This window comes from Toxotes jaculatrix, chromosome 1, assembly GCF_017976425.1.
Source record: "Toxotes jaculatrix isolate fToxJac2 chromosome 1, fToxJac2.pri, whole genome shotgun sequence".
Lineage (NCBI taxonomy): Eukaryota > Metazoa > Chordata > Actinopteri > Toxotidae > Toxotes > Toxotes jaculatrix.
Window position 1 is genome coordinate 7,687,398 of NC_054394.1, and position 20,670 is coordinate 7,708,067.

Here is a 20,670-nt window from a genome sequence, read left to right on the forward strand (position 1 = left end):
TCTGACCGCGGATTTACTGACTTACATGGATTAGCACCAAGTCTGTGGAGGAAAACCCTGCATTTCCACTAGGATTCATGTTTCGACCATGAGGATACCTGCGCATGGAAATGGATCAGTGAGCGCTGTAGGATACACTGGTTAGAAAGTACAGTGAAGTAGCAGATACTTCACCGCATCAGTAACATACAGGTAGGTCGGGTGTTCTTTCTTTATTTCTTCTGCAGTGATAATAATAACTGATAACAACAATAGATTCATATATTAAGTTAGTGAGTGTGAAATGTATGGAGAGTGTTAGGGAGTGTGTGTATTGTAATGTGTGTATTGTTTTTCTCCTGCCTTGGACACTGAAAGGTCTGCAGCTTCACTTTCCGACCTTCCTGTCTGGTTCAATGAACTTAATTTAGACAAGGTGCAAAGCAGGGCTGAGTTATATTGTCTGGGGTGAGGGGTGAAAGTCCTTCCCTAAGCAGACCTCAGACCTGCTGTTAAGGGGGAGGCAGTTTTTCACCGGGTGTGTGTGTGTGTGTGTGGGGAGGGGGGGGGGTCCCTCATTAGGAGCCAGAGGTCGGAGAGGTCAACTCACATGGTCAAGTGGTTAGAAGTCCTTTTTTTCCCTGAGCCATCACACACAAGAATCTTGAGAGACTGTCAGGATGATTTAGTGGCGAATCGAAATACATTTTTTTGTAATGCACTGTACTGTAATGTACTTTACATTTTAAACACTGTTCACTATTTGTCCTCCAAAGAGACTAAAATGGTGAGTGCAGTCTACAGTATTGTGTAGATGGACAGAGATTAGACAGAGTTCAGGTGGGTTTTCATCCTCTAGTGCCTCTGGACTGTGGCCACACAGACAACAGCTGTCTTGAAAATGTCAGTACCACTCAGGTGTATGCTAATGCAACTTCTCTCTTTACACTTAAGTGTCCATATCTAAGAATCCAGGAGCTATGCAGAGAGCCTGTGCCTGGATTGTCAGGTAATACCATTGTGATTATTGTGGATTACAGATTTGTTTAATAGTTTGTGCAGTTATTTCTGTTTAAATGCAGATCAGTGTCTACTTTCCTATTTTTCTGTGTAACCGACTCTCAATCTTTAACTATAAATGTACCAATTCAACAACAACAACAACATTTTAATAGCATCAGAATATTCTTATTTCAAAACCTATAATTTAATTTCAATAAAACTGCTACTGTTACCTGTAATCACTTGTGTATTTTATCTGTAGAGTTTCTGTGCTGCTGCTGTTGCTTTGGTCAGACCCCCTGGACTGCCAACACACAACAGACCACAGGAAGGTGAGCAGCAGTTGTGTAGCAGGTGGTGGTACTAAAAAGAAAAAAAAAATCTCTGTTAAGACATGTGTGATCTGTTTGACACCCACTCTCTCATGATATTAGACGTCCATCAACTATTTCCAGGAACTTTTCCTTTTTTTTTTATCTACCAGTCTAATCGCATGGTTGGCACAGGAGAGTGGAACGCTCGTCTCCACAGATGGCATGCATGATCGTGTCTTGTTAGCATAACCAAATGCCATCTCAAGTTATAGACTTACATTCCACCCTCTTTTTTTCCTCAGTGTGTGTAAACAGTGAGAATATTGCCGGGGGAACCTGACCAGAGTGCTAATCTGTTAAGTTGTAATGAAAGAGGGGGAAAGGTTCTGAGGATTGCAGCGAAACAGAGAGGGCTGATGTCAGCAAACCACCTCTTGAACTCTGGAGCCACAGGAACTACATGGATCCAACTAGTGGGTGCGCCAAGTGTATGAAGCTGACTGACAGATCAACTGTCTAGTCAGTCTGTAGGGGTCGGTGTGAGTCGGCTCCATGTGTTTCCATTGGGAGTCCAGCTGTGTGACCTATGGCTGACACTGGAGATGACAGGGGTGTTGAGTTGCAAAGGCTGAAGCAGGGTAGGGGAGGTGGAGGGAGGTCTGAGGTCTCTCTGAATAGCTGCACAGGCTGATTGACAGCAGAAGAGCTTCCTGCCAACTCTCCCTTCTGCTTCTGTATTCTCTTTCCATCCGCTAAAAGTCAAAGGCAGCTGAGCTTTTACTATGGCCATGTGTTTGCCCAGAGAGGTTGCTGTGAATAGAGACAAAGTGCTCCTTAAAGAGCAGGATTTCCACGCGGCTCCATGGATAAAGCAGGCTTGGCACAGGACTCCTGCTGGCAGGTTCCTCAAACAGAGAGTGCAGTGATCGCTGCTAATACGTCCCTGGCAGAGTTGCACAGAGGGATAGAGTCAACAGTGAGAAATGTAGGTAGCCAGTGGGGGATAGGCCACTAACGGACACCCAGTAATCAGCCAAATCAGGGCTTTATAGCCATGAACAGAGGTCTGTTTCATGAACAGTGGTGGGAGGCGGAGGTGCAGGATAGTCATGTTGATGAGATGAGTTCACTGACTTGAGCTTTTATACAAGGCCACGATCTGGGGAGATTAAAGTCTTGTAGATGAGGACTTTCCATCAATCCTTGGCACTATCTTTTTTCTTTGCACTTGTGGTGTCAGTAATTGTGGTTGTTTTGTCTCCATACAGGTTCCTCAGAGGGCAGAGCCCCAACAGGAGTTCAGAGCAGAGCATAGAGAAATTCAGGGCTCCTGGGGTGCCTGGGGGTCCTGGTCAACCTGCTCCCGGAGCTGTGGAAGAGGGGTACAAGAGCAGAGCAGGCCCTGCCTGCCTGTCTACACTCCATCCCAGTACCCCTCGAGAAGAGCTGGAGGTCATCCCCGGCAACCAGGCCATGTCATCTCAGCCCTGCAGCCAACAGTTCCTCTGCACCGCAACACAGGCAGACCTTCCAACGGCAGCAGTCGCAGTGAGCTGAGGAAAGAGACTCGGCCAGGTGGACGAAGGTACTGGTATCACTCATGATGATGGGTTTGGTTGCGGCTACAAAACAAACAAGAGTTAAAATCGCTGTACTTACAACTTGAATTTCCAAACTTCCCAAAGCTGTAATTTTTTTTTGACTTTATTCAGATGCAGATGAATAGTAGGTGCTTCCATACAGGACACAAGGGTTCACGGAATCGTTTCATGAGTACAAGTGAAAGACATGTGAAAGTGAAAGAAGACTGATGTTTTATTTCATTTCAGTGAATCTGGAACCATTTGGCTATCACCCTCTTTACAGGAGCACAAGTATCACTCTGACCGACTGCGGAGTGATGGTGAATGGTTGAAGGTTCACCTTCATTCATAAAACCTTGATTACATACATATACAGCTGTTGTTGTGGATCTCAGGTGGTACAGTGAAGTTGATCGCTTGCACTTTACCAGCTCACCTGTGTTCATCACACAAGTCATAACAGATGGCAAACTATGATTAGTTAAAGTCCAGTGTGTAGTCTGCCATGTCTCCGGACCAAGTCACAACAAGAATTTATGACTAATCAGACACATTCACCATCTCGAACGGCAAAAATATTCTGGAGTCTGATCTTGGCCTAAGCTGTTCTGGCAGCTTGTGGTGGCCCAGCCCCTGACCTCCACACCACGTTGGTTTCTCATTTAATTTATGGCCCATCTGTAGCTTCCTACACAAGATGTCTTGCAAATATGTATAAACTAATTTCTAAGTATTATCTGGGAAAAAAACACTCCTCTTTAATTTCAGAGTTACATTTTTAAATATTAAAATAAATAAATGTAAAAAAAATCTATTGTAATTAATTTCAGTATTGAGATGTTCAGAAAAGAACATTGTGTATTTTTCAGTATTGCAGCTCTTGTCTTTGTTTAGATCTGCAAGTCCTTAAAGAGCCTGTACGGCTGTGCTGCATGCTGAGCAGTCTGATCTAAAAGTGACTCTTTGGAGCCATCACTGTGGGCCATCTGACTGCCCTCCAGTGGAAAGCTAGTCTTTTATGGATGGAGTCAAAGCTTGGCTTGTGCTTGGCAGCTCTGTGACCTCCTTCCTGTTGTGCTTGCCTTTAAACAAACAGAGCTGACAGCTGAGTAATGGGGGGTTGTTTGAGTTGGAATCCAAGGAGCCAAATAATGACAAAAGCTCCCAGAATTCTACTGGGATCCTGGTGCTTCTCAAAAGTTCTCGTTCAGATGAAGCTCTTTGACGTTTTCCTCATTCAAAAAGGACAATTATCTAAAACATGTTTAACAGAAGAAGAAACTGATCCAAATGTACTGAGTGGCCTCTGTTGTACAGTCTGTGGCTGGTTGTAATTTTGATGATAATGAGTACACTGTCACTGGTTTAATGTTGGATCTCCTTATATTTGTTTCTTCAGCAGGGCCAGTCACATCATCCCAGGGAGGTATGGCTATGGGAGAGCTCCTTATGTTGCTCCGCTGCAGACAGACACAGGCCAGGGCTCTGGGACAAGTCGCCCTCAGAGACAAAGACGCTCTGTGGCTTCTGATGCCCTCCACCCCACCGTTAGAGGCCACGGTGGTCACAGGACAAACAACCTGGACCCCTCTAACAACCTCCATCAATACAGCAGACCCTACATGCAGCCCAGGGCAAAGCAGCCCAGAAATAAGCAGGTCTGGGCCCCCCTCTACCAGCCTGGTTCAGTCATGCAGGGGGTGGAGCAGGAACTACAATCAGGCAGTCAGACCCCTGGGCCCCAGCAGCACCTGGAGAGACCTTATAACCCTTTACCAACTTCCTTCTGTACAGGGGAGCACGCTAACTACAGGGTCTGCAACAGTAATGTACGCAACATTTTCTTATCATCACCTCTTCAAATCAGTTTGAACACTCAGCTTAGTTTGAGCTCCTGCCGTCTCAGCACTGGGATGTACCATCAGACATGGAACTGGGCCCCAATTCAATAAGAACTACACAGGATGTGAATAAGAACCATTACCAGACACATTAGTGAGCCACAGTGTTTGCACAAAATGACGTGTCCCTTCATTATACAACTGCTGGAACTGGAAAGTATTTAAGATTTTCTGTTTTATTTTGGATTGAAATGTTTGTTAGAATTTAAAGCTATTTAATACAGTGCGTGGATAAGCTTTGCTTATTTGATTCCCGGGTACAGAATCCATCCTGTGCATTAAAATGAACTTAAACAGTGTCTGGTTCTGTGTATTATCTCTGGTGTGCGATGACACAGATATTCAAGCAAAGTAAAACAGATCGAGGGTTTGTTTAGACAAAGGAGATATGAAGAGATACAAAGAGACACAAGGGAGATTGGGTTTCACTGGTGAGCCTTCATAAACACTGGAATCTAACTACTTTTGGCAAGAAAGGATGAGCTACAAGTGGAGGGTTAAAGTTAAAACAGAGAAGGTTGATTCCAGCAGTCAATCAGTGGCTGTGGAGCATAACAATGAGAAATGTGAACTTGCTGCAGTTACAAAAAGGATTTACCTGTTGCACTCTGTATCTGCGTGGAAACTAAATGTATGTGTATGTGTGTCTGGTCCACCCTCAGGCCTGTCCTCCATCCAGCAGACATATCAAGGCGGTTCAGTGTTCTTCTTACAACAACCAGCCTTTCATGGGCAGACTGTACGAGTGGGAGCCTTTCAATGAGGGTAGGTTGTATGAACATATTTGTGCACTGTATGTATCTATGTACAGTTTGTGCACATGTATGTAATACTGGTTTCGCTTTTGCAGAGACTGGATTATGTAATTACATTAAAGTGCTGTAAAATTAACAAGGCAAAGTCTACAGCCATGTGGTTTCTAAAAAAAACCTCAAAGCATGAGTTAGAAGAACAAAACAGAACATATCCTTATGACATTAATCACATTTTCACAGTCTGTTACATTTTCAGCTGTCTGACCTGTGACCTGTATGAACTAAGGTGTGCTGTGATGTAAGGCCTGCAGTATGTCACCTGTCTGTAGCCTCACAGATGATTGTTCATTCATACAAACTCTCTGACCTCACTCACCTGAAGTATCCAGGCAACAGTCAAAACACCTCCCTGAAATGTCATTTCTCTGAGAACATTAATGGAAATAACAGTCTCCAAATTAATACCCTGTCAGACAGATGTGTGTTTTGAGATCTTGTCTTTGTGCTGCAGCTTTGACTGATGTGTAATCCAGATGTAAAGATTAAATAACCCAAGGTAAATGTATGAGTCTGGATCATTTAATACCCGGCCTGAACAATGTTTAAACAAACTCACAGACAAACACATTTGTCTAAGAAATACCTGGCATTTGGGCCTATAGCATATCTAATTGATAAAGCACCAGAACAAAATGGAGAGACCAGGGATCAGGATCCTGTCACTGCTGTTTTTATGTCATCAAATAAAACAGGGAATCTTAATCAATAGTTGAAATCAAGGAGCTGGTTTCAAACAGGTGTTAGTTATTGTGTGTGTCATCTAACATTTGTTGTTCCATTTATGGCTTTGCTAATGGGACATTATGAAATTGTATTCAGAATTTCAAAAACTCCATTTAGGGCATTTGAACACTTGTACCTAATCTGTTACTATGTTGCCTTTCACTGCAGTTTTAGTCAAGTCACAAAGCAACAAAACATAGTGTTACTTTCCAATGTTGTTTTAGTATTTAGACTGACTGAAATTAAATTTATAGTTTGAATCTGACAAAATGTAGTTTGAGGGTAAGTCTCAAGCAAGTTGTATTAGCTCCATGGTAACTTATTGTCTGTCTGCATCCTGCATAATGTGACCTCTAAACTCTTGAAATAAAAATGTAAGGGCCAGCTATTTCATATTTTACATAGCAACTAAATACTGGGTTTTAATGTGTAATTTGTCAAGTAATGTATTGAGACACAAGATAAATGGATGGAGTCAGTTAAACACTGCATGTAAAGATGCATTATGTGCTGTCCATCAAATGTCTTTGATTGTCTTTTATGCAGTTCTATAGTCCTTCTGTGCTTTCAGCTTTCTATGCTCTCTACATGCTGTGAAACTAATGTGTTGTCAAAATGTTTCTGAATGCATGTAACCATCTCACAAATCTCCCCTTAGTTCCTGGGGATCAGCACTGTGAACTCAACTGCCGGGCCATAGGGTTCAGGTTCTACGTGCAGCAGTCAGACAGGGTGATTGATGGGACGCCATGTGGTCCGAACGACACCTCTCTCTGTGTGGCGGGAAAGTGTACGGTAGGCATTTTTAAAAATTTCATAAAGAAAATTATCCAGAAAAGGGTTTTATTTTCTTTATTGTCATACTTCATGCTCATGTAATTGTATGTGTTTCCAGTTAGAACTTTATTCGCTCAGTTGCACTTTTTCACTCTTGGCCACTACGCTGCTTCATTGAAGCTGCTGGGTGCCAAGGACATTTCAGTCCTTTAAACCTTTCAGTCACAAGGCATTTTCTTTTTCAATCCCACCCCAGACTCAGTACACGTTGAACTGACACATCAGTTACTTCATTATAAAAGCTGTACAAGAATTGGTCAGTTCATCTCCAGGGTGACTGTATTTTGTTCATGTCAGGCAGCAGGTCTGACGTACTGATCGTTGTCAGCAGCAGGGGGCAGCACAGCATAAGACTGAGCTTTTCCTAAGTGATGTGGAGGAGTGAAGTGAAGGTCAGGAGGAAGTCTCTACCCCCCTTGGGCCAAAGCAGGAGATCTGGGATCTCAATGTAGGACATATTTCTACTTCTGACCCCATATTTAATACACACCATTAAAACACACCTGTGAGCACAGAGTTGGAGAGACATAAGTCGCTGTGTGGGCCTGCTTATGGCTGGCTATGTATTCAGCGTGCTGGATTCACTTTAACATTCTTTTGATCAGGATTTAACTCAGAAAAATATGTTGAAGAAAGAGGTCATTTCCAGTTGGTCATGCTGACCTTACTGAGTGAAACCCATGTATTTCCCAGGCACTATAAGCCAACGACAATCTTTGCCACATTAAGATTTAATCAAGTTAGAAAACCCTCTGATCTCTTATTTTGGCCTTGATCACAATTCCACTGTTAACACACTTGACACGTTGATCCTTCACATGGGTTGGGCTGAATTATTATTAATAGTGGAAACTAAATTGTGATTTATGAGTCTAAATCAAGCGGTTACACAAAAAGTTAATAATATATTTTCCGGCCTTAGACTCTGCTGGCTGATTATTTTAGGATTCAAAGTCATCAGCAGTTTTTCAGGAAAGGGAAATTTTTTTCCCATCTCTTTCCCCACTGAGATTTTCTCAGCTGGTCCAACCATTTGAACTGGAGTTCACCCAATCTACAAGCCAAGAGATAATGTAAAAACATCTGGATAATTTAATTTAAATCAGAACCGCTCTCATCATTGGAGTTAAACATGATTATGGAAATTGATAACCTTTTGTAGCTGGCGCTACAGGCTCTGCTCTCTCCTCCAAGGTTTAAAGGACACAGCAGAAACATGCTATGACATATGGAATATACATAACGGCCATAGCAAGAGATGTCATACCAAGTATATTGATAGATTTATATATATATATATATAGAAGACTGTAACAGAGGGCTGGTAGAGGGAGCAAGCAGCACAGCTATTCATCAGCAGTGAGTTGGCAGCTCAAACAGATTGTTTGAAGTGTCAGTCATCATTGGTGCCTGTTTGGATCAGCTTATGGTCAGCTGGTTTGGTGCTCTCTGCTTGACCTAACATGATACCTCATAACTTGTCAAAATACTGTAATAAGTGATGGATCAAAGTTTAGAAAAGCTAAAGAGAAGTATCATTTCTCGTGGATACAATGCTGTTACATATTCTCAAGACATTCAAGGTGTTGGTCAGCGGCCTACCTTTAGTCTTTAGTTTTTGGGGCTGCTGTAGCAGTCAGGGTCTGTGTGGAAAAAGTTTTGATGTGGCCCTGGTGACTCCCAGCTCTGCCCAGGAGCCTGCCAGCTGCTGTGGTCAGTAGATGATGCTGGAGTACTACAAATTTACTCAGCTACTGGGTCTCTTACAGGTATATGCCAGATTGTATTTTACAACGAGTTTCACACATTCAGTTCATAAAAGTGTGGTTTTCAGTCGTTTCTCTATGATACAGCTCCCAGCTGTAGTGGAAACCAGACTGTTTATTCCTTTTCTGACCTGTCAAACTAAAAGGACAAACCAAGATTGATTTTATGTTTTGGTTTATATATAAGTGGGATTGTGTGGTTGTTATACTGTAACAACATCACCTTCTACTGCTCTGCGTTTTAGAAGTTCACTTTTCATTCTGTCAGTCTGTCACATTTATTATGTATTTGTTCTTTTTCCTCAAACTCTTCTGTTGGCTATATTCAAGACCAATAAAACCAGTTAGGTAAAAACTTGAAATGCAATAAATTGTCTGTTAAAGTCCATTTGAACTGAAACACTGCTACGCCAGATGGCACAGTAGGTATCTCACACATAGCTACTGTACAAACTGGTGCACTGCCCCTAAGGCACTGATGATGTACTCCAATATATAGAATACATTTTTAGAGTTAAATTTTGACTGCCACATGCCATATAGTGTTACAGGTATCTTAGGTACTGTTTTATACTGCAGAATTAGAGATTATTGCCTTTATTTTCAGCTAGTGCTGTGGATTCCACGAACTGAGGAGCTCTCTAAAATATGTATGTTTGTATGAGTGTGTGAGTGTGTGTGTGAATGTGCGGCCATAAATCCAAATGCAGCATGTATTTTTTAATGTCATAAATATTATTAATGTGCACATTTGCACATCACGTACTTCTACATTTTGCTGTGCTCTACATTACGTTTGTTCATTTTTATGGTGTAGCGTGTGTAATAGAAGGAGAAAGAGACAAAGTCATGAGTTTGAACTGACATTACACTCTCATAACATAGCAGCTCACAACTCTTCAGTGTTTCCTTTGTGAGCTATTTTACTTTACAGTGGGGCCTGGTGGTAATTTTAGTTCTGGCTTTCGTATTGGTCCCATTGCGGTTCTCTACTGCAGGTTGTGGCAAATGAACAGATTTTTAGACACTTAATCATAATAATGAAAAATGAAATCAAAACATTTGGAGTGTGCTTTTGTGTTAGAGGGAAATGTGACTCAATTAAACTGCTATTTTAACTTTCCTTACCAACCAAACCGTAGAGGTCGTGCTTGCTGTGGTGATGCATGGCTGCTGATCACAGGATTACAGGTAATACTGTCTCCTACCACACAGCCCACAGTTTGTGTGGTCCCCGATACCTCTCCCTGACACATTTTATGTGGCATGAATAACAACCTAGCTCTGTCCATTTGACCTTTGGCTACCAGTGGCTCTGCAGGCTTCCATCTCATATTTCTGAATCTGACACAGTGGCACCCACAGATTGGCTTGTTCGAGAGACTCATGTCTATCAAGTTTTACCACCGAAACTAATGAGGCAAATCATCGTCTTTCAAGGTTCATATCCTGTAGTTTGCAGTGCTTTAGCTTTTGTCTTGTAGGGCAAACTTGTGTGATTTCACCCATATTCTACCTTAGAGGCACCTTAGGGCCTGTCCTGAACACTCTGACATGGGATGCAATGAGTGTTTGGTGATGTGGCTGCTAGTAGTTTGAACAGAGCAAACAGTTTTAGTGGTGTGTAGCCTAGACTGACATCCATCACAACATGTCAGTCCATTAACATGTGTAACATGCCCCTAACAGTTGAATAGTACAGTTGTTTTTTCTGTGTTGGTGTTCAGGTTTCCCACACACATTTCAGTGCCCTGGCAATGTTTTGTCATTCCATTTTAGTGCTTGTGCTCACTCACAGGCAGTCTACATCCCAAATGTAGGAGAGCGTGGGCACGCCAAGCAGTCGCTCACTGTTAAAAACACTCAGCTTTCTTTGTGTGTGCAGATGGCTCCAAGGAGATGCTTCAGAACTAGTGAGTTACACTGCACTGAAGAAAAAGGAAAAAAAAAAGTATTTTTCTCAGGGGTCTGCAGGGATGATTTCAGTATTGGACAGAATCACTGTAGTACATTCAAAGCCATGTTAGAAATTCATTTAGTTTCCTGTTCTCTGTTTCTGCACATAGCTTAATGTTCAGGTAAGAAACTAAAAGCTTAAATAGACTTTCACTTCCCCTTCAATACCACTTGCACCAATCATTTTGTTCACTGTGGCAACCCCCACCCATCTGACACACATAATATAAAATGTACTGTAGAAAACTATAATATGACATAAGCTTTTCCTTAAACTGAAAATCTTATCTTATATAATGTAATTTGCAGTTATTTTTAGTTATTTTTTATTGCATTAAGTCATACCGATGTGTTGCATATAAACTAAGAAGGAAAGCACTACGTCATTTTAGTAAAATCACAGGCCTATATCATATACATTTGATATCCTTTGATCAGTTTTTTTTGTCTGTGTGAAGCAGAAACACTGAACATTTTTTATGATTCACATGTGCACTTGAGCACATTGAAAAAGCCAGCTCTGAGGCACTGAAACTCCTCTGAATGTGGTCACTCATTTCAGATGAACGGCGAAAGAAAGATCCCTTTATGGTGGGAATTCCATTCAGCTTCAACTTCTCTCCCTTTATACCAAGGAAGTGCATTTGAGAAGGGTGTGTGTATTTTTAAAGGGCGATCACTGACCACACACTTCTCTGCTGGCGGTGGTAGTGGGCCCAGCTGAGGGTAAAAATCTATCTTGCCTGGACTATAATAGACCCAAGACTTGGTTTGCACTACTTCCTACTGCTCAGCACTCTTGCTCCACACTGGAGACAATGATGAAATAACAGGAAATCCAGTTATGAAAGCTGAAGTTTAAATCTTGTTGATGTATGAGGATGATATTTGAGCCAAATTTTGAATGAGCCTGCCATTTTTTTAAGATTCAGGTCCAGTTAGCATTAATGGTTACTGATAATCACTGCAGCGTTGACCTGAGAGATTTCAGCATGGGTTTTGACGTATTGTTGTCTCCTAATAAAGATGACAGATAGATGAGGCTACATCTGACCAAGTGCAGTGTCGAGGTCCCAGCCACAGTCTTCCTCTCTGACTGGCATGTTTCCCAGCACCCTTAGCGTGGCTCAGGCCCAAACTCATCAAACAACAGCCTCGGCCACTCTTCACTTCTCTCCTCTGACAGCTGCATCTGTTTTATGCATTCCCCGCTGTGGTGGACAGGCAGACTTGTTAAAAGGGGGATGAGTGCTCTGATATACAGCCTGCCTGGCACAGAGTGGTGGAGATACCTCAATCCCATCTCCGTCACGACAAGCCCCAGCTGCAGGCTCACAGGGTGTTCCCCACCATTACCCACTGCAGATGGTTATGGATTCATGTCAGCAGGGCCTGTCTTCAGCTATTGGACTTACAGTAACAAATATGATGTGTATTTGCTGAACAGCACAAATTAACTGTCTTTGCAGTAAAGTAATGTAATGATTTTAACTTACACAGCAAAGATGTGTAGCTCTTCTAAATGTATGACTTCTTTAGCCAAGCGTCATGAGTCTTGGGGAGACGCTTGTGTGAGGGTCACATGACCGACTGAGATAGCTGAAGGCGTATCATAATTTTTGGTAGCCTAGCAAACTTGTCTACTTGTTTTGTTTAAAAAGGTTAAAAACTGTGAAGGAGAACATAGCACATCAGTCCCTGGAAAATCAATTCAACAACTCCACACATCAAAGGAAAAAAATGCAGTAAAGATTGTTATCCAATCTGCCACATTTCCTTATTCTTTCACTTTTATTTATTTGGTCAGTGTTAACATCATTGTATCATTGTGACCATGTTAATATTAGCATTTATCTCATAGCACTGCTGTGCCAACATACAGCCTCACAGAGCCACTATCATGTCTATAAACTTATTAAATTGTTAAACAGATTGTTAAACAGAAGTTTTTTTCTGCAAAGATTAATATATTTAATTAATACATAATTTACTCACTGGAGTCAGTTTTTGAAACACTTTAATGCCAGGCATCCCTCTTTATCTGTAATGTAAAGAAACCAAAACATAAATGAACTAAAATATAGGCCTTCAATATTCAGTTTATCCCTGACACCGAGATTCTGTTTCTTCTAATTTCCCTCCACATAGAGTCAAAAATCAGGTTCAGCTATAGAGCTGCAACCCTGGAGCTAGTAGCGATACAGTATCCTGCTTAATGACACTTGTTAGGGCACTTGTTGCTGTCATGAGGACTTGAATATGAGAATTCCAGTTGCAGGACAGTTAAGACAAATTGTGGCTGAGAAGTTAAGATGTGAAGGAGATGACAGATTGATGTCTCAGGTTGGCCTAAACTTTCCGGATCTTGATGGGGCCTGCTGTCCCCCCTACTGGTTCTCACTGGCCCACGTCGGCCCTTACTGGCTCTGTGTGACTGGTGTAGCTCTGGTAGGCTTAAGCACTCTGGGTTCGGGGGTTAGACGCTTCTTCTGCACTGTTACGCTACTGCTGGGCTCCGCTACAGCTCATAAAGTCTTTCTTCAGGAGACAGGGGAGTGTTTAACCCTGTAAGTGAGGCCCCTTCCAAGATGTGAGAAAGCATAGTGTCTGCATTTGATGTCCCATTCATCCCATTTGATATTTTTCAAAGACACTGGTGGTTTCTCTGTTCATACTCTGCATTTTACATTTGGTCTGTTAATTTCCTCTAAATAATGGTTGTATTTTTTCCTCAGCGCTGCCTTTTTTCACTCTTAGAAATGTTTTGTCACAAACGCAAAATGTAAAAGGAGTATAAATAAATGTTTTGTATGTGGGCAGCTTTTTTGACACATTGTCTGGATTATGTTGGTATGGTACCACACAGAAATATAGGTCCACAGGAAGAGCAGAAGACAAGCTGGTGCTCAGTTCTGTGCTGAACTTCCATTTCCTGATCATATTCTGGCAGCTCAGCACAACAACAACTGGGCCAGTACCCTCAAATATTGATGTCAGCAGAAATAAAGAAAGTATTTGCACAATCAGATCCATGCACTTTTCCTCTTGGTCTTGATTCAGATGAACACCAAAAATACCTTCACTAGAGTAGTATACACAGATGAAGGAGGTCTACACCAAAGTGTAAGGAAGCAAAAAAATGGGAAATCTGCTAAGTTTACTGTGGTGTGGAAGATTACTTTAAATATATATTTGTAATTGTTGGTATTTTGTTCTATGATATCCACTGAACTGATATTCTATGATGCAATTTGCATTGTCACAGTGTGGCACACTTTAGTCCTGCCATGCCATGATCACATGCATTTCACTCATATTGTGCTGAGTCATGATATCATTAACTGACCCATGATCATCATGATGTGTTCATTATGTGTGCTTTTGTGCGAGACGAAGCAGGTGGACTGGTGATAGATAAATGGAGACATGGCTGATAAGATGGACTGATGATAGTGGCTGAGGGACAAACAGCAGACTGAGCTCTGCAGTGGGGTGTGTTTCGAGGGTGGAGAGCAGCGAGTCCCAGCGTCCGGTCTTTCGAGACAGATTTACGAGGGTGTACTATACAGATACAAGGTTGTATTTTTAGCTCTCAGCAGTTACACAGATCTTCCTCAGACAGACGGCCGTTGACAGTGATTGGCTTCTACCTGGGTGGCTGTCAATTGAAGAGACAGTTGAGCACTTTTTATGTCTCATCGGTTTGTTTGGAATGTCAGAGATCTGGAGCTCTCAATGTGTGGTCAGCGTTCGCTGGGCGCCAGGAATTTAGGGTCATTCATTTGAGAATAAGATAAAAAATGAAGGTGTGAGTGAGTGGATGTGTGGGTGGATGTTGCATTTATGGGTGTTTGAGAATATGTATGCGATAACATATCTGTGTTGGTGTGCACACTTAATTATAAATTCCTATTTATAAATATGCATTTCTATATCAGGACGTGTTAGCATGTGTGCTCGAACAGCACCGTGTGCTGTTGGTTTTCTGCTGCTCAGGGTCAAACCCCATTGTAAATCAGACTCTTATCTGATGGTATCTAACAGCTTCATTAACAAAAGGCGTCCAGCAGGTCTATAAAGACATTAAACACAGAAACAAATGAGTTAACACAGAACTTATCTTGTTTATTTGTTCCTTGTCTTGTAACTCAGTCACAGTGTTGTGCTTCACAAAAGGCTCTTGTTGAGGTCAAGTCTGTTGAGTAACTAATGGGGCTTGGAGCCTTTACTGGCCACAGTCTGTGTCTGCAATCAAGTCTCGCTCAAAGAAAAAATAAAGTTGTCTCTGTTCAGGCCTAATAGGCTGAAAACATATTTTAAGACATTGACACTGTCAAAGACAACAGCATATATTTTGGAATCATGTCCTCTCCAGGCTTGTAGGATCTATTATCAGCTGTATGAGGTCTAAGGGACACAAGTCATAGTCTATGTGTGCCTTCACACTGTGAGCAACATAATAAATACATCACTGGAAGTCAAACTTCTTCAGTGTATGTGGTTCACAACCTGTGAAAACAACTGTATCTCCTCTGTGGCTCTGGATGGAGATTTTAAAAGTCTGATAAAATAATTCAGATGATGTGATTATGATACCTTTTTAAAAAAAATTCTACAAATTTAAAACAGAAAGCTTTCGTTACAAACATGGGGTGTGGCATTTGAATGGTGTCGGTATTTACTGGGCAGGTCTATGGGAAGTGTAGGATCAAGCTTTTTTGAGCTTAATCCTTTCTGGGATCTAAAAGTAAAGACGACTGTGCCTCTGCTGCTTCAATTTGTGCCACGTTTTCTTAATCTCTCTCTGGCAAGTTCCCCAAGTTTATGGAAGTGCAATACTAACCAGAGTACCTGTTGAACAAGTGGCGGGTCTCAGGTATTCCTAGGAAATTATGGGAAAAACTAAACTAACTCTAAAACGATACTTGGGGAGCAGTTGCACCTATTTTTGTACAAGCTTTCGGAGCAAACACAAACACAATTTCTTGGATCATAACCAGAACATCTTGCATTCCAACTATGTATTACCCATACATAGTTGGAATAGAGCAAGCTGCCACTTAGGCTAAACTGCTAAAGTTGCGTTTGACAGTACATGTGTGAAGCTACAATAAGAGAGACTATGTACCATTGATGGCCATAATGTTGATCTAAACACCACAGACAGACATGAGAATGTCACCATCATCAGCTGCTAGTGTTTTGTTGAAATGAAACCCCACATGCTGGACCTGTGCTGCTGGCTCAGGATGGCACCTGGTAGGAGGCCTACCATGTACAGAGAACTTCTTTATATCTGCAGACTCTGTCAGCTGTGTTTTTTGAATGAAACAAATAGAAACAGCAGCCTCCCTCAGACACACCTTGCCCCTCCCAGCCCAAATCCCCCCTCAACCTGCTTTATTCATCAACTCTCCTCCCTCCACTCCTGCCTTCTTCAGTCAAATACATTGCTCAAAGGGAGCAATCATGGGACCTACATGCCTGGCCTTGCTGACTAATATATATCCCAGATGCACAAAAATCATGTGTTTCCTCTTCCTACTTTCTGCCTTTTCTCAGCTTCTACTGATCAAGTAAACGGATTAGACTGTTTCGGGGAAGTGGATAAAAATGAGTGGAGATGTTGAATTTGATATTTGTTAGAGCCTTTGAATATGGCTTCCGCGGTGTGAAAGTATTGTTTCCTACATTTTCTTTTCTCATCCCTCAGTGTGAGAATGTATGGAGCATGATGTAAGGTAGATTAATGACAGAGGCTTTACAGCTGCCAGGTAGAGTGTTTCCCGCTGAGGCCACACCTGCTAAAATGTTTGCAGTCATAGTTCTGCTAATGAGCTTTGGATTTAAATGTTCACCAAACTCCAAGAAAGGCTGGATACATGACAGAGAATTAAGAAAAGGAGCTGAATACAGCTATTGTACGAGTGTGTGTCTGCCGGACCCTGACAGTGTACAGCACTGTTGAGCCCACCTGCTGTAGAGCATGACTCTGGCGTGTGTAGGTTGGAGACTGTAAGGATCAGGCGCCTGGAGCCAAGGTTGCTTCAGGGCTGACCCACATGTTGAAGGAAACAAAGACCCCGGGGTGTACTGGAGAGTCAGTCTGGCCCTGCCCGACCTCTGGGCGCTATGCCTCCATAATGAGATCTGACCAGATCAGAGGCAGATCAGGAGAGCAGGAGACCATGTCTGAAGGTTCAGCATGACGGATGGGTTGCTGAAAAGGGCCATTCCCCGCCTACATGTCTGCAGCTGTGCTGTGTTTACTGGAGTCATTGTTGTCACTTAGCTGCTTACTGGGTATACTGTATGTGAGACTTCATGGTGTTTCTGTATATGTGTGTGTGTGCGTGCGTCTCAGCTGATGCTGTTCCAGTATAAGCCAGTCCAGCTGCATGTGTAGAGATATTTATTTCTTGCTACTCTTCCTTGCACTCAATGTCTCTGCTTGCTGTTGCAAAGTATTGGAAAAGGTGGCAGGTTGTGACATGAGTGAGCACATATTAATCAGAAGCCCCAAGCTTCATAGTAGCTGTCAATTTTACAGTGAGCTGCTTTTTAAAACATTGCACCTTTGCAGTTGTGTCAAAGTCAAGGGAATCCTGTGGTCCAATGATTCACTATACAGTAGGCTACATGTTTCTGTCTATTTGTCCATCATTCATCTCTGCATCTTCTTAAAGGACTGTATTGGTATGCTGTATTTTTTGACATCTTCCTATTCCCTACCTGTAACTGTCATTCTCTAACATTTATGACTTAACAATTTCTAATTTTAAAGAGTGTAATTTCCAAATCACAAATGCTGCAATTTTAATTAGAACTTAAATGACAACAACTCATCTGCAGCTAATGGCTAATTAACTCTGATTCTATGATATCACCGAACACAAAACACAACACAAAACTTATGTAGATGAGCCATGGCTGTATTTGTAATATTATGAAAAATGTCAAGTGTACTAGGATTATAAAATCTTACAAAAATGTGAGTTAAACTTTTCTGTATAAAATAGGTAGAAGAAAATAAACCTTGTGGTACTTTGACAAAAAAGCAGGTCTATTATTTTGTGCGATTGTTGTCAGTTTCAAACAGGATAAATTTGTGATTATGCTGGGGAAAACAGTAGACCCATCTGTATTAATGTTACTGTTTTGTGTGGCACTAGTGGATGCTCCTCTCTGTGAGCGCTGCATAAATATGATGGCCTTTTGCTCTCTACTGGTCTGAAAGCTTATTTGCAACATATAAACTTGGCATAAAAAGTTTGTAAATGTCAAGGAAGATCTTCATTAGTTGCAAGAAGTCAAAATCTCACCATGACGATTTTCAGCAGTTTTTGTTTCTTCTTATTATTTTTGTATCACGTCATCTTGTCCATTCATTCGTTTGTCTCCCTCCCTCTCCGCTCCTCGTGCTCCCACCATGTGTGCCCTGGTGCTCAGCCCATCTGAGACACAGCCTTTCAGTGTACATAGTAGGCTGTGCAGCAGAAAACAAAACAGAAAAGTTTTCAATTATCTCATTCGCTTCACTTCTGCAGCTTGCAGGAGTCTCTTTGTGCAGACACAGGTCCAGCCACAACGTCCCCGATGCACTTGGTCTGTCTATATAATTTTATGAGAAAACCAACTGTCAGATACGAGGATGAAGAGTGTACTCCTTACTTCAGTATGTCCTGGTGAATTAGGGTTTAATGTCGTGGAAACAATGGTTGGGCAATAGGAAAACCATATGATGAGTCGGGTGTTTTTGGCTGCAGCAGTTGTGCTTCCAGCGTTGCAACGTGGCTTATAATTAAGTATTTGAGGGCAAAGGGATCTTATTGTTTTTGTGTTGTTGCTGCTGTATCTTAAGAGTGAGCAGAAAAAAACAGAAATATGTTTTTCATGTGATACTATGTGACCTTGGAACCTCACCATTTCCCCATTTTTCTGGTTTGTGTGGTTGTAGTATTAGGAATGAGCATGAAGGCGATTGCCTGCTTCGGTGTGCAATTATGTAATTCCTATTTGTTGGCATCCCTTAAAGATGGCATGCCCACCTGCCACTTATTTGCACACAGTTTTGACCATAGTGGTTTTGCTTACACAATCATTTCAGCCCCGCAAGAATTTCCTTCCTTGCCTTCTTTTTCTGTCGCATTGAAAATATTCCCCAAAACTTCCTCTCCGACTTCCAATTTACTGTCAGCAGTAGCTGCCACACTCTCCTCTCTGCCTCCTTTCCCTCCCGTCTCTCTCTCCCTCCTATTCATTTTTTACCTCTCACTCTCCCTCCTCTAAAAAAGCTCCAGTTCCCCCTACCTCCCCCAGCTGCACCTCCCCCAGCTCAATTTACAAGGGGAGCTCGTAGAGATCAGCTCTGTAGTGAGAGGGTTTTTTTGGCATTCTCAAAGCGTGGCGAGGAAGAGGCTGACAGGAGCAGCCACTGGACTTGAACATTTCTGTGGCCACATGAGAGAATGCTGTCAGGACTGGCTCTTCTGCTTCTCGTCTGCCTCCACATGCGTGTGCAGGGGAAGCCACGGTCACAGGTAGGACCCGCTTCACCTCTGCTGGCCCCTGGAGGAACCTGGGAGAGAGAGGGGATTCCCATAGATGCTAAAATTCTGGCTGTAAGAGTTGCATTGCACGATGCATCGCTCAGTGTAAATTTGTTTTGGATTCTGTCTTTGCAGTGAGGTTTTGGGACATGCTTGACATGCTGCTGCTTGTCACCAGGAGATTTCCTGTGCTTTATTGGATGTGATGATTAACCTGGCTCTGATTAAGATGTCTAAATCCAATGTGGATGCTAATAAGCCTGGTACTCATTTCTAACCAGTTTCTAGTGCCTTTAAGCAGCACTGGACAGTGTCACTGAACTGTCAGTGCAGCTCCATAATCCTGTGGGCCATCTACTGAGTGGAAGTATTTACAGTATGGCTGTTTTCACTGTGGCTCTGCTTGCTCTCTGAGCTGTTTATTTTTCCACAGCACATTCACGGGCTGCTTGTGGGATTAGATTTCCCTCCTAGTGGAAGACTCGGTGAGTCAGGCCTGTCCTGGGACTATAAAGATGTACTTGGAACTCTATTAGGGATAGACTGCAAGCCTGAATTAGCCTGTCACTGCCTGTGGCTCAGCTCGGTTAGTTTTAGCTCACCTGTTTGCTGATGATTAATGAGGCCGGTGTGAGGTGCCTGAGGTTTTTAATACAAACTTGTGAAGTGCCAAGACCTTGATGAGGAAGTCTGTGACAGTTTTATATGGCTTTAAACTACATGGCTATCAGTTTTATGTAAATGTTGGAATCTGTCAATGTACAAAATGTGGGTTGAGTTTCTCTTGTGATATTTTGGATGTTAGAAAAAAGCAGACTAAATGAGAGTGGTTGCATCTTTGACAGAAGTCAACTGTCAGGGATATGTGGCTCAGGTGTTAGAGCGGGCTGTCCACTAATCTCTGGTTTGGCGTGTTGATCCCTGCCTTCTCCTGTCCACATGTCAAAGTGCCCTTGGACAAGACACTGACCCTGAAGTTGCTCCCAATTTGCTGGCCAGCGCCTTGCATGGCAGCTCTGTTGCCATCAGTGTGTGAGTGTGTGTGTGAATGGTTGGATGAGAAGCAAAATTTTGAAGTGCTAAGGTAAAAAAAAGCACAAAATAAGTGAAATCTAATCTGAATAACTGTAGTTTGTTTACCATTTACAGAGGTCATCATGAATACTTGATAGAATTACATTCAGGTCAATGCTACTTACTGTTAGACCTCTTTTAAACAAACTATTTTAAAACTATGATAAAACA

The 20,670-nt window shown here is 42.1% G+C and overlaps 1 protein-coding gene across 1 annotated transcript in view; it reads left to right on the plus strand.

Annotated features, from left to right (window-relative positions):
• Positions 1-20,670, plus strand: part of LOC121180906 (thrombospondin type-1 domain-containing protein 4-like) — a 37,916-nt gene continuing 17,246 nt past the window's right edge. The window contains exons 1-7 of the mRNA XM_041036601.1: positions 1-192; positions 934-988; positions 1,244-1,313; positions 2,564-2,880; positions 4,278-4,707; positions 5,442-5,544; positions 6,976-7,112. Coding sequence (XP_040892535.1) covers positions 960-988; positions 1,244-1,313; positions 2,564-2,880; positions 4,278-4,707; positions 5,442-5,544; positions 6,976-7,112 — 1,086 coding nt within the window. The 5' untranslated portion in view covers positions 1-192; positions 934-959. The remainder of the gene's footprint in view (positions 193-933; positions 989-1,243; positions 1,314-2,563; positions 2,881-4,277; positions 4,708-5,441; positions 5,545-6,975; positions 7,113-20,670) is intronic.